General features: G+C 34.6%; 1 protein-coding gene across 8 annotated transcripts in view; it reads right to left on the minus strand.

Annotated features, from left to right (window-relative positions):
• Positions 1 to 15,476, minus strand: part of BTBD10 (BTB domain containing 10) — a 74,934-nt gene that overhangs the window by 20,020 nt on the left and 39,438 nt on the right. For all 8 annotated transcript variants that reach the window (XM_017525782.2, XM_017525780.2, XM_017525778.2 and 5 more), the window contains 4 exons: positions 10,600 to 10,796; positions 8,394 to 8,679; positions 5,781 to 5,883; positions 2,916 to 3,036 (listed from right to left, as the gene is read on the minus strand). In XM_017525782.2, the coding sequence (XP_017381271.1) occupies positions 2,916 to 3,036; positions 5,781 to 5,883; positions 8,394 to 8,679; positions 10,600 to 10,753 (664 nt within the window). In that variant the 5' untranslated portion in view covers positions 10,754 to 10,796. The remainder of the gene's footprint in view (positions 1 to 2,915; positions 3,037 to 5,780; positions 5,884 to 8,393; positions 8,680 to 10,599; positions 10,797 to 15,476) is intronic.

The following is a 15,476-nucleotide window of genomic DNA, read 5'->3' on the forward strand; positions in this document are numbered from 1 at the left end:
TAATAACAGGGTCTGAAGTTGAGGCAGCAATAAACAGCCTACCAATCAAAAAAAGTCCAGGACCAGGCGGGTTCACAGCCGAATTCTACCAGAGGTACAAAGAGGAACTGATACCATTCCTTCTGAAACCATTCCAAACAATACAAAAAGAGGGAATCCTCCCTAACTCATTTTATGAGACCAACATCATCCTGATACCAAAACCCAGCAGAGCCACAACTAAAAAAGAAAATTTCAGGCCAATATCCATGATGAACATTGATGCGAAAATCTTCAATAAAATACCAGCAAACTGAACACAATAGCACATCAAAAAGCTTATCCATCACGATCAAGTAGGCTTTATTCCTGGGATGCAAGGCTGGTTCAACATATGCAAATCTATAAATATAATCCATCACATAAACAGAACCAAAGACAAAAACCACATGATTATCTCAATAGATGCAGAGAAGGCCTTCAAAAAAAATTCAACAGCCCTTTACGATAAAAACTCTCAATAAATTATGTATTCATAGGATGTATCTCAAAATAATAAAAGCTATTTATGACAAACTCACAGCCAATATCATACTGAATGGGCAAAAACTGGAAGCATTCCTTTTGAAAAGTGGCACTAGACAAGAATGCCCTATCTCCCCACTCCTATTCAACATCGTATTGGAAGTTTGAGCTAGAGCACTTAGGCAAGAAAAAGGAATAAGGGGTATTCAAATAGGAAAGGAGGAAGTCAAATTGTCACAAGTTTTTTTTTATGAGAATGTTTTTGAATGTCTAGAATAGACATAAGTCATATTTGAGTATGTTTGAGCCTGAGGATTAATATATGGAGAGAGGGAAAGACTGATGGTTCCAAAGGAGACAACCAGTGGAAGAGGGTCCTAAAAATGCACAAGGGAATACAATAATTTATTAATTCAACAAAGTCAAAAAGATATAGTCGCTGTCCTCAAGTCCAAATTAGTTTAATGCCACAAACTGAAAAAGAGTGCATGAACCAGAAAGAGAGAACATGGAAGCAAATTGTATAATTTCTTCTTAAATTAAGATATAAGCCCAGTTATTTTAGTGCAACATGCCATTTCAAATATTCAGCAAAGGCACACATTTGCAAGAAAAAAAATTTACTTTTGGACTCAACGCTACTTCCATTTATATAAGACCACTTCCATCTCTTCAAATTCTATACATTTTTAGAATTTCTATATATTTTTTAAAACATCTTTGAGAATCTCTTAATTTTTAGTAACATATACTACAAGTAATCTAGAAACAACTACAAATATCACAGAAAAGCTAAAAGTCTAGGATAATCACATTACACATATCACCTTACTTTTAATCCATAATAAAAGCTACTTAGTAGTAATGACAAGGTAAAACTATGCACAACAAAAGATTGCAGAACTAAGAGATTCATATCATCTGTAAAAAAATTTTTTTTTTTAATCTCTGCAAGTCACCAAAATTCAACATCAAATTATATAAAGATTAGTTTAAATGGTCCTATGAATAAAGACACAAAACTTGAAATCAGGGATCTACAATGTTCATGATTTCAACTAAAACCATTTTTTTAAGATGTCAAAAAACAGCAACTTTGGCCCAGCACAGTGCTCACGCCTGTAATCCCAACACTTTGGGAGACTGAGACGGGTGCATCATCTGAGGTCAGGAGTTCGAGACCAACCTGGCCAACACGGTGAAACCCCATCTCTACTAAAAATGTAAAAAAATTAGCCAGGTACTCTGGAGGGTGCCTGTAACCACAGCTACTGCGAAGGCTGAGGCAGGAGACCTGCTTGAACCCAGGAGGCTGAGGTTGCAGTGAGCCATGATTGAGCCACACTGTACTTAATCCTGGGTGACAGAGAGAGACTCTTGTCTCAAAAGCAAATAGCCAAGCAACTTTGTTCAAATGTACAGTTGTATGTTCTCGCTGTCCAACAATCTACTGGATCTACTATATTTCCAAAGTATACCTACTACATCTTTACTCCAAAAACCTCAGGTCTTAGAATTTTTTGTATTACCATGTAGGATGATATCCTGGGCACTATGGAAGATACACATAATTCCCCAAAACAATACTCTTTACTCTTTCTAAATCATTCAGTTCATTCTTTACTACCTATTTCCACTGAACACTTCCACAGTTCTCTAGCCCACAATGACTTCCCCTTCCTCTGAACTTCTCCAACCACTTAAGTGCTGGAGTCACTTGGAGATACTTAAGTATCTAGGTCAACATTTGATACATCATAAACTATTTTGACTTTTTGGAACATAATCACGTCTTTTCTCAGGGTTGGCGTAACGGTGGGAGTAGGGGTACTAAAGAAGTGGTGAGAGAAGAATACCAATCAAAGAGATGAGATTACAAAGTTCTAGACAGTATTTTGAGATTATATTTCAAGTTCCTGGATCAAGCCCTATATGTAAATGAGGGCTAGACATTCAATCTAGGATCTTTAATGATAGGCATTGTTTTTGAGATTTGTGTTTTCCATAGTGCTCCAAATATTATCATATGCGGTAATAGAAAAAATTATAAATATTTGAATGATGTGATCAAAGAAATGAAGCCAAATGACCATACTTGACCGAAGCCAAATATCCAAATCTAGGAGATAAAACTGGTAACAAATAAATAATATAGAAAACAGTCTAACAGGAAATCTGGGAGGGTTTGTCAAAAAAGAAAATGATTAAAATTGAAAAAACATTCGGAAAATTGCACAAGGAGATTATTAAGATCTTTGCAAACTTCCATTAATAATCTTTGTGGTACTAGAATGCTTTATAATTCAATTAAATACTATAAGTCTAACTAAGTAAACAGCACCAATTTCAGGCTTTTTGTTCCAATATATTCTAATTCTACAAACCACCCACACACAAAACATCATACTTACTGAGATCTCTACATTTAATAGTACTATATTCAAAAGAGATACAAAGATAGTCACATGCTTCTCTCAGTTCAGGAATAGATATGCCATCAGGACAACGGATTATTCCTGTTTTATAGTAATCCTGGGGAAAAAAAGAAAAGAAAGCATAAAATATCTGGAGCACAAGGTAGCCAAAACTTATTAAGGTTGGACTGGTAACATTTTCAGAAATAGTAGAGAACTCTGACATCTCTGAATTGTGGAAGTTTAAACTTAGATGAGGCTTCAGTTCACCTACTTTTTCATTGTACCTATAAGGAAAATTCAGGTTCAAATGAATCCACTGACTTAACCTGTCATACAATTACTTAAAAGCAAAGGTAAGATTAGAACATAGGGCTCCCCATTACCTAACTAATGTCTTCTCTTATGACATCATATCAATGCATATGTATTTTCCTTCTACAAGTTATAGTTCTATAAAACTGTCATAAATTTTTCAATTTTTTTTTAGAAAACAAAACTGAATGATACATTACCTTAAATATTACCAAGATAATTTAATAAAATTTGAGGTTTATTATAATTTAACACAGAATTATACTCATATTCAAGTATTAAAATATGTAAAATAAGACGTATCATTAGATATTCTTCTTCTAATATATCCTTTGGTGATTCCATACTATGAGAAGCAATACTAATTATTTCCAAAATCTACTTAACAGGTTAAAGGACGACCCCAGAATTACAGATACGTTACTGCACAGATGAGTGATAAAAATTACTTTCAATTCCATGAGAGGAAATATGGAAAGCTTAAAAAAGCACTTTTCCCCTAAAATTAAGACCTGGCTCGGCCAGGCACCATGGCTCATGCCTGTAATCTCAGAACTTTGGGAGGCCAAGGCAGACAGATCACCTGAGGTCAGGAGTTTAAGTCCAGCCTGGCCAACATGGTGAAACCCTGTCTCTATTAAAAATACAAAAATTAGCCAGACATGGTGGCACATGCCTGTAATCCCAGCTACTCAGGAGACTGAGGCAGGAGCATCACTTGAGCTTGGGAGGCAGAGGTTGCAGTGAGCTGAGATCATACCACTGCACTCCAGCCTGAGGAAAAAAAAAGAAAGAAAGAAAAAAAAAAAAAAAGGTCTCAAGCTTCCTGAGGTTCAGAACCTAAGTAACCAGTAACACAATTTCTAAGGTTGCTGCATCAATGGAAGTGAAATATCTTCTGGTACTTATATGAATACTCACCTGATCAAGATCAACTACTTTCCCTAACTGCTGTCCATCACAGAATCCTCCCTTCCCCCAAACTATTTAAGAAAATTGTATTTTCAGACTGTGGCACAAACTGTCAGAAGCTATAAATCAAATCTTTTTTTTTTTTTCCAAGACAGGGTCTCACTCTGTCGCTGGAGTGCAATGGTGTGATCTCGGCTCACTACAACCTTCCCCTCCTGGCTCAAGAGATCTTCCCGCCTCAGTCTCCCAAATACCTGGAACTACAGGCATTCCACCCAGCTAATTTTTGGATATATTCTTTTGGTAGAACTGGGGTTTTGCCATATTGCCCAAGTTGGTCTCGAACTCCTGTACTCAAACCACCCACCTGCTTCAGTCTCCTAACATGCTGGGATTATAGGCATGAACCACCACACCTAGCCTTATGATCAAAATCACTGAATTTAAATTACAAGTAGAGACTCTGTATGATAAATTATTTTTTTTTTTAAAAAAAAAGCTTAAAATCTCAAAAACAAATAACAAACAAACAAAAAAACAGTTTTAAAACAAAGATGTCGGCTGGGCACTGGCTCACACCTGTAATTCCAGCACTTGGTGGGAGACTGAGGCAGGAGGGCTGCTTGAGGTCAGCAGTTCGATACCAGGCTGGGAAACATGGTGAAACCTCATATCTACTAAAAATACAAAAAATTAGCTAGGTGTAGTGGCACGTGCCTACACTCCCAGCTACTAGGGAGGTTAAGGTGGGAAGATCACTTAAACCCAGACAGTTGAGGCTATAGGTAACAGTGATCGCACTATTGCACTCCAGCCTGGGCAACCGAGTGAGACGCTGTCTCAAGAAAAGACCCCCAAAACCAACAAAAAAATAAAGATGTTAACAAATACATTCTGAAGATGACTTTTAGATGTTTCTAAGTTTCTACATTGCTAGTTATATGCAATAAAATAATAGAATCAGTCATATTCACTCTCAGATAGCAAAAATGATCGAAATACTGTATTTAAGAGAATTAAAGAGAAGTAAATATGACTTCAGATATGTTACTAAATACCTGAAAGAACTGTGTATGCAGACCTAAGAGTTTAATAGTCTCTCATCCTATCATCCTGAAGGTCATCAAATTTACTTGCTTATATCACATTATCTGTATGTGCTAAAATAAAGATGAGAGCACGGCATGTTGGCTCAATACTTGTAATCCCAGCACTCCGGAAGGCCAAGGCAGGAGGATGGCTTGAGCCCTTGAGTTCAAGATCAGCCTAGGAAACATTGTGAGATCTCATCTCCATAAAAAACAAAAACAAAAAAAATTAGCCGGGCATAGTGGCGCATGCCTGTAGTTCCAGCTACTCAGGAGTCTAAGGCAGGAGGATTGCTTGAGCCCGAGAGGTCGAGGCTGCAGTGAGTTATGATCGTGCCACTGCACTCCATCCAGCTTGGGTGAAAGAGCAAGACCCTGTTGCAAAATAAAAATTAAAAGAAAATAAAGATAAATTAAATGGTATTTTAGGAAAAACAATATCCTGGAATAACTCCAAAGACAAATTCAAATAGAATTCTGCTTCTAATCCAAGTACCTACCAAGAAGGGGTCTTACGATTAAGTTAATACTCATAAGAACCACTCACCAGAATAGCTCTAAACACAGTAGAACCAATTCCCTCTGCCACCTCATACTCTCCTTTCTCATTGGGTCGTGTAAAGTTATGTTCTCGGCCAGATCCAAACATCCTATGAGAGCAAATAATTGAGAAATACTTCAATAGAATACTTCCTTCAAAAGGGAAAATAGATTTTACATACAAAAGTAAAAAAGAATTACATCATTAAATTAGTTCAAGAACTTTTATCATTAATTTATTCTGGTAAACATCATAAATGAAGGAATATTAAAAACATTTTCTTTTTGATGGTAAGGAACACTAGTCTAGATTTCCTGCAATCAACAATAAAATAAATGACAAAATTCAGAAGCTAAAGAGCTTTCCTACCCCTTCTCCTCAGAAAACACCACGAACCAATTAATCTAAGGCAAAAGGTGAGTTTTCAATACCAATTTTACCAGGAAGAAAAAAAAAGGGAAACTATGTTAATGGTACTTTTTCCTTAAAACTGCTATTTTCATTGTACAGTTAATGCCATAATACAGCACATAGAGCAAACTAAACTGAGACAAAGTAAGATGATACAGGACAAGTCAGGTTGTTTTACATTTAACAATCTTAATTATAAATGTAACAAATCCTACTCAAAATTCTTAGACTTGCATCCTATAACTGAAAAACAAGCAATCAAATGGTGGGGTAGACAGCAATGAAAAAATAGGATAATGGCCAAGTTTAAAAAAATAAATTAAAAAGCTCTTAATTTTTATATAAGAAAAATACAAATGACTTTAATTTTTTTTCAAGTCATGTTGTTGGCCCTTTAACAGCAGCTGTTTAGAAAAGAGGCAATTTGCAAAATATGTCCTTAACAATAAAAAATGTACTCTAGTACTCTCCAGAAAATTTAAGAATCATGATTAAAGAAAGATGAACCTCTAGATCCTATGGTACTACTATTTTCAAAGTAAATATAGTTGAACTAGGTATTCTATTCAATAGTTTCCTAATTCAAATAGATTCCTTTTGTTGTAACACAGGAAACTATAAACAACAAAGCTTTTTTATGTCAAAGTTTCCAAAAGAATGCCAACTGCTTTTTACAGTTCCCATGAATATTAATTTTCATCCCCAAAGACACACTTTAGTCAACTGACATAAAAAGAAGGCTTTGCTAATTGAAAGAGAAGAAAAAGAAGTTAGTCTTTCAGGAATCAAACGTCGTCATTTCAACCTTTTACAAAAGGGGAAAGCTATTCTTTTCACATCAATATGAATACTTTAAAAAACTTTTCTTTTTAAAGAAAACATAACCTAACAACCAAAATGTCAAATATCTACTTTTTTTTTTTTTACTGTTTCTATATATCTCATGTAAAAATATAAAGTATTATTAACAGTGTCAAGTCACATTCCTGATAACTTCTGTTGACTATCCTCCCTATAATACTAAAAATACAAAAAAAGCCTATAGTTCAAATATTTTTTTCCAAGGGTTAATGCATAGCGTCAGCCTTGAAGGAAAATATTTAGTTATTCAAAAATGTATATAAAATCACAATGGCAGCATTTATTCTGTATTATGAGACAGTGGCAAATCACACACACACATCGCATATGCAATCTAGAAAATGACAAGATTTCATCTCATGTAAACTTCTATTTCATGCACATGCCCTTTGATTTGATATTAGTGTGAATAAAGATACTGATTTTACAATTAAGAGGTATATAGTCGGGAGGCTGAGGCGGGTGAATTATCTGAGGTCAAGAGTTTGAGACCAGCCTGACTAACATGGAGAAACCCTGTCTCTACTAAAGATACAAAATTAGCTGGGCATGGTGGCACATGCCTGTGATCCCAGCTACTCCGAAGGCTCAGGCAGGAGAATTGCTTGAACCCGGAAGGCGGAGGTTGTGGTGAGCTGATCTTGCCATTGCACTCCAGTCTGGGCAACAAGAGTGAAACTCCGTCTCAAAAAAAAAACAAAAAGGTATACAGTTTGGACATGTTGAAAAAGCAAGTCTATATTGTCTATATCCTTCTTAGACTGTGGTTCCCATAACTGCAAACTTTAAATTGATCTATTACTCTGGACCAGCACAAATCAGAAGATGACAATTATCTCCTTCATTTTGCTATTTGTTGACATTCTCCCCACTTTTTTTTTTTTTTTTTTTTTTTAAGTATCTACATCAAACTGACAATTCATGCTGACTTCACAGCTAAACAACCTGCTGGGGATATATCCCCCTTCAAACAATGCTGATTGTTTATATTTTATGACTGAATGAGAACCCAAGTACAGGAAACATGTTATCATTGCTAAATTCACCTGGTTAGATTCCATTTATAGTGTCAATCTATAAAGATATTTTAGTATCCTGACTTCAATAACTAATATATTTGCTATTTCTACTGGTATTACAGTAGAAATAAAACCAAGTTCAAGCTCTTACTCTATCACTTCCTAGCTGTATTAACTTGGGACACATAATTTAGCCTCCAAAGGTCACTTCTTTCATCTGTAAAACAAATGCTACATTTCAACAGAGAATTACTGTAAACCTTAAATGAAAAAATGGCGATAAAAGCACCTCATAATTAGTAATGCAAATAACTAAAACAATACAAACCTGCCCAACATTGTATTTGGCTGTGCAGTAAAAATAGATGGGTCTACAACAAATCTAGTGTTATCCACTATTAGCGTCACTCGTTCTGACGTTCTTATATTCCGAGCTCCTTCTTTTGCATTTTCATATACAAACACCATCTCCCCAGATGTCTTACAACTACCATCTGAACTTGACTGACTACTATTTCTGCTGCTGTTCCCAGTACTGCTAATGGAACCATTTGGGGATGCTTTTTGAGGACGTGGACTGCTTGGACGAGAGGAGCTGTGATCTTTTTCTCGTTCTGAAATAAAGATGTTAAACAAAGTTATGCAAATTTTCTTTTAAAAATTCAAGATGTATATATATCTTTTTAAATTTTTGATTTAGAAAAGTTGTTTTAAGTCACAGCATTTCCACTTTTTAATTTCAAATAACATGTTAACAGAACACCATAAACATTCATTTAGTTCCTAGGAATAAAATCCAAAACATTAAAATGTTTTCTAAAATCTTTATTTGTAGACTTTTTAAAAAGATGTATAGCTGACTAATGCTAATGCAAACTAACATCAAAACTAAGGAAGCTTTTATTACTCCACTTAAAAACAGAAACCCAAGGAACCGAATATTCTCACAAGTCAAATAAATATGCTTTGAAAGTTATTACAGTAAAAGATTAATAAGAATACCAATTTAAACTGTCCTAATTACTAAAAGGGATAATACCACTCTGAGAACACAAAGTACAATCTTTAGAAGCTCACTGTTAATAAGGGCATTCTAAAACCAGCAATTTATCTCAAAAAAAGAAGGTGCCTCCACCCCGCCCCCCAAAAAATGAAAGAAATTCACTAAGGACAGTAAGAGTATTTATTTTTTTAATGATTTTTATGTCTACCAAATAAAGCAGCTTTAGTAGCTCATGATACATTGTTTTCTTCTCATTCTCATGTTTGCTGAATAAAGCACTGCTGCAAATTTTATGATCTATAATTATAGTCTGTAATTTTCACAGGTAGAAAATATTGTTAAAATTCAGAAAATTTTCTTATGATGTTCCAATAGTCTACAAAAGAGAACCAAAAACTAAGATTTTGTGATTTTTCATTTAGAGACTAGATCACTAAACTTTAAAGGTGACCTAAAAAATGCACCTCCATCTCATCAGTTTCATCAGCTTTTGCCAAATTCCTCTATGACTCAGGCTACTCAGAACACTCTGTACAGCATTATTGATTATATAATTAGGTTTGACACATCTCCAGAGATACTCTGACACCTCCCTTTTATTGCCTGTTTCTACAATACTGGCAACATCCTAAAAGTAAAACTTGCTAAAGCAATATTAATAAAATACATTATTATATCCTGCTATTCTACTCCCAGACACTGACTTTTGCATGTAACAAACTGTCAACTCTAATTTATACTTTTGTTGATGTCTAGCTTATAAGTACTAGTCTGACTTCCAGGGTCAACTGAAACACTGACAACTTCTCTCATAATTAGACCCTAATATTAATGATTTTTATTTACAACAGATTATCAGAAACTACTGCTGCATATAGTAAGTCAAAAGTCTTAATTTGTCCCTTCTGCAGAGGAAAATAAAAATCAGCAAGCTCACATGCTAAGGCACCTCTTCTTCAGCTGTTGTTTTATAGTCATACCATGTGTTCACCTGGGGTAATAATGTTCATTTATAGTAACGAGTAGGAAGAAGGGGAAAGACCTGAGCTAGTTACTAAGAAAGTAAAACACATAACACTTTTTATATATTTTTATTATTAAATTTGGGATATTGTCAAAAATCAGAATAAATTACATGATGGTTTTTCTACCTTTCATATCCCTTGTCAGCATGATAATAATGAAATTTCTACCAATAATTTACTAAAAACTATTTTAAAAGAAACTATTGCTATCTATTTCATAAGCCAAATATTAACTTGAAAACTCTAAAAATCTATATATCACAGTTTCAAAGGCTTTTCAAATTATTTATAAGACTGTACCAGATGTTAAAAAATTCACCTTCACTTTGCATTTTAACAAACTGCTTTTTCACAGTAAGAACCAAGCTCAACTAAAACAGAAACAACTGAATAGAAGAAGCTAATTTTACTCTGCAGTGTTAGGCACAATTCAATGTAATTACTGTTTTAAAAAGGTAAATGCATGTTTTTAAGGACTGTCAGGAAGATTAGTTGGTTTTACATACCAACATGGTGCTGTCGTGTTGGAGAAGTCACATTTCTAATACAAGGAGTGAGTTGAGACTCTGTTCTTTCATGAGATGAATCTCGTGATCTGTCACTTGACCTTCGTCTATCTCTTGATCTTTCATGTCCTCCACTAGCACCATGTAGACTCATTTTGGTGTGATCGACTGCTCCTTTAGCAACACGCGAGGAAGTACTGATAAGTTAGAAAGAAAAATTAACCATAAAAGCAGAACATAAGATTGCAAAACATTTTAAAAGAAAAACCCAAGTAACATAAAGCTAGTACCTTGAAGTGCATTTAAAAATCAAATGCTACTTTTCAATTCTGAAACCTAATTTACCTCAAACTGGTAGACTTTAAAAATTCTGAAATAATGTGTCTTTGAAGATCACATAATTGAACTCAGTTTTTTATGAACAAGAAAATTAACACTTAGAAAGGTTAACTAACATATGAGTTAGTAGAAGTAGTAGTAATAATAGTATTAGATCACCCAGATATCTTAAATATTACTTAAATTTTCTTTTTATTTCCCTCATTGCAGGGAAAAAAGAGAAGGCAAGAGCTTCTAGAACTCTTAAAAAACTGAGGAATGGAGCAAAGAAATTGGTCTCCCTACCAAACAAAGTAAGTCTACATGCTAACTTCTATCAACCAACTTTGAGTTGAGTCGTTTCAAAACACTGTGGTATTTTTTAAAATTTTTCTGAAAAGCATTTCTCAGCCAGGTGCAGTGGGTCACACCTTTAATCCCAGCACTTTGGGAGCACAATGTAGATGAATCACTGGAGGCCAAGAGTTTGAGACCAGCCTGGCCAACATGGCAAAACCCTGTCTCTACTAAAAATACGAAAATTGGCTAGGCACAGCGGCTCACACTCCTAACACTTTGGGAGACATGCAGATCACAAGGTCAGGAGTTCGAGACCAGCCTGACCAACATAGTGAAACCCTGTCTCTACTAAATATACAAACATAAGCCCAGCGTGGTGGTGGGTGCCTGCAGTCCCAAATACTTGCGAGGCTGAGGCAAAAGAATCGCTTGAATCCAGGAGGCGGGGGCTGCAGTGAGCCGACATTATGCCGATGCACGCCAGCCTAGGCGATAGAGCGAGACTCCATCTTAAAAAAAAAAATTATCTCAGTGCAGTGGCACACACCGGTAATCCTAGCTACTCAGGAGGCTGGGGCACAAGAATTGTCTGAACCTGGAAGATGGAGATTGCAGTGAGCCAAAATTATGCCACTGCATCCCAGCCTGGGTGACAGAGAGACTGTGTCTTTAAAAAAAAAAAAAAGATGATGAAGAAAAGCATTTCTCTTATAAACCTAACAAACCTACCTACTCTTACCACATAAAGTCACAGAATTTTTTAAAACTTTAAAATATCTTATATATAATAAAGTTCACCAGAAGTGAATAACTCAGAATGTTGATTAAAATAGTCCAGTTTACAGAATATATTAACATAATTATGTATTAAGTTACACATACTATATGCACAATGCTATACTAAAAGCCAATAGAAAGAGAAGCTTCCTCAGGAGCTTGTTTTCTAAGTGTAGCAGTAATAGATGAACATGTAGAATTTTAAACAATTCAAGAGCTATCCCAACTTCCAAATATTAAGCTACTAAAGAGTTCCCAAATATATAACTATTAAATGGGTATTAAATAATAAGTGTTTTAGGATCTCAAAGAAAAAAGGCATTGCTAAAGAGTAGCCACTTGTGTATCACTAGTGTCCAGACTCTGACAAATAGATAAAATTTCAGTAATTAGAATGCACTGCAAATAACAAAACTGATAGTAATAAAAATAATAAAGTCAGACCTAAGGCAATTTGTAAATTTACTATGTTAGCATATACTATCGTTCATGGTTTAAAAATATTAAAGTGCTTTTTAGAAACAGAAGAAAAGTCATGGCTTTAGAGTGAAATTATCGTCTAGTAATTTAATGCTTGGCATTTTGAATGATACTCAATATTTTGGAACCTTAGGCTTCTCATTTGCAAAATGTAGGTTCTATTTATTCTCTAAGGTTAATAGGTAAATTAAATGAAGTACAATAAGTAAGCTGACTAGCAATATACCTGACACAACATAATTACTCATGAAATATTAATTTAGTTATGACAGATGAGGATATCAAAGTTCAAAACCGCAAGACTTTCTCAGGGTCATATAGTATTTAGTGGAAATGTTAATAACACTATAACCTAAGCCTTTTGATTCATTCCAGTGCCCCTTCCATATTATACTGCTCTCCTTTAGCAAAACCACGAGTTAAAATTTAATCTTCTTGGTGATTCAGAAAGCACTCTTATATCTTTCAGTGTCTCAGGGTCATCTCTTTGATTATTAGCTTTAATACTTTTTGTTATTTTGGTGGTTTCTTTCATTATAAAAATCAGTCATCACCTCGCTATAATAGACTACAAGGACAGAATATAAAGCTAACTTTGTATGGAGCCTGAAAGTTAGTTCCAGAAAAATAAACCTACAGAGAAAAATTCTACTCCCACCTTCATTCTAGTGAAAAAATCAGAGGACAGCTGCATTGGTAGAACATAATCTTTTCTTTCAAACAGAACAAATCAAAAGATCCTACTGCATTTATTTTAAAAAAAAATCCTTTGAGTAGGAATACTGGCATATCTGGTTTGTTTTCTAAAGTTGGGAAAAAAAGGAATCTATACTAAATAGAACAAAGATCTCATATAGAAAATATAACTCTTCAAATTATTCTGGCTACTAAATTTTCATCATTTTCAACTATAATAAAGCACATTATCTAAATACGAGTCTAGTAATTTCATGGACAAGGTACAACCACAAGTATGAATAAGACAAATACAAGCTAAATGTTCAGTTTGAGTAAGGGCCAAGCAGACTGAGTAATTAAAAAAGCATTTTCACCAGACATATCTGTAGCTGAAAGATTAGATACTGCTAAAATATTGGCTTCATTTCTAAACCACTTAGATTTTAAATGAATTCAAAAGGTGTCATAATACACTTCCATCTTTTAATTCCCACGTAGACTGAACCCGGAATCAGACCTTCAAAATCAGATGTCATGGAAGACGAATTATGTCCTACTATATTTAATTCAATACTTTTAGATTAAGAAAGCACTCTAATGGCAAAAACAGTTAATATGTACAAAATAAAATGAGGATGAGCAAGTTCAGAGGGAAAGCTCTGCTTCACGCTGCATTGAAGAGCTTGAGATTCATGAACTAAGGACATGAAGACCAGATTAGCCCTAATATATATTTCCAGCCAAGACAGAATAACAAGGACTGAGTTTATACCCTGTCTGAAACAACCCAAGAAACCAAACAGAATATATGAAACAACAGTCTCCAAGACATGGCACATCAGGCAATAAAGGAGAATCATCACTGAAAAATGGAAAGCAAATGAGCTATGTCCAACAATTATCCCAAATTACTATCTTGAGGGCATTTGCAGAGTAAACACAGAGAGGGGAAACACAAGCAGAACCCAATGGACTCTAAGTGAAACATGAGTCTGAGACATTGGGATAAGAGGTGGCTAGAGTTCTCAAGGAAGAGTACCAGAGAGGAGAGAGCAACACAGAGAGAAAACTTCAGAAATTTGCAGGGTCCTCCTTGAGTACTTAGCTGGGTAACAGTCACACATGAAAAGCTGGGGAAAGAACCAACTCAAAGGGTTAGAGGAAATAGTGTCCAGCACTCATACAGGGCCAGAAATAGGTCCTGTTCCCACTGATTCAGACTGGAAAGCCTAATAACTTATAGGGCATTGGGAAGAGAATGAGAAGACTCTAAAATGGAAAATAATTAACTGGACTGAGCACTGCTCCCGCTCCCCTAACAAATTTTAATAGCAAGACCAAAAAGGACTGCAAAGCAAAGTTCTGTGGTCCTTATTCTAAGAATAAGAAATATCAAACACACAAATGAGGTAAAATTCACAATGTATGGCATCCAATCAAAAATTATCAGGCACGCAAGGAAGTGAGAACACATAACCCATGATGAAAACAACATCAAGTGAAATCAAACCTGAACTGATACATGTTAGAATTAGAAATAAAAACATTAAAAAGTCACTCTAACCACAGTCCTCCAAAAAGCAATGTAGAAACATAGAGGATAAAAAAGATGCAAATCAAACTTCCAGAGATAAAAATGATTACATGTGAGATGAAAAGTATACTAAATGGCCCTTTGAAATGACCATAGTTAACAATAATTTATTATATATTTTCAAATGGCTAGAAGAGAGAATTTTCAATGTTCTCAACATTTAAAAAAATGATAAATGTTTGAGGTGACAGATATGCTAATCACACTGATTTGCTCATTACATACTATATACATGCATTGAAATATCACTCAATACCTCTAAATATGTATAATTATTATATGTCAATGAAAAATAATTTTAAAAAAAGAAAAACACACTGAATGAATTAATGGGAGATTACACATTATAGAAGAAAAGATTAACAAATCTGAAGACAATGCAATAGGAAATATTCAAAATAAAAAAGACAGAGAAAACAGAAAAACAAACAGCATGAGTGAGCTGCAGGTCAATTTCAAGTAGCCTAATATGGGTACAAATGGAGTCCACAAAGGAAGTGGGAAGGAAAAAAAGGGAAGTAATATCTGAACTATCACCAAATTTGGCAAATATTACAAACCCACAGACTCAATACGCACAACAAATTCCACACACTTTAAACAAGAACAAACAAACCCTGTCAACCTAGGTTTGTCATAGCCAGTAAAAACATCTTTCAAAAATAAGAAGGATCTGCATTAATTGATTTGTTGAAAAAATAAGAAAACAGATATATTCAGACAAAAAAAA

Source organism: Cebus imitator, unplaced genomic scaffold (genome assembly GCF_001604975.1).
Source record: "Cebus imitator isolate Cc_AM_T3 unplaced genomic scaffold, Cebus_imitator-1.0 Scaffold39, whole genome shotgun sequence".
NCBI lineage: Eukaryota > Metazoa > Chordata > Mammalia > Primates > Cebidae > Cebus > Cebus imitator.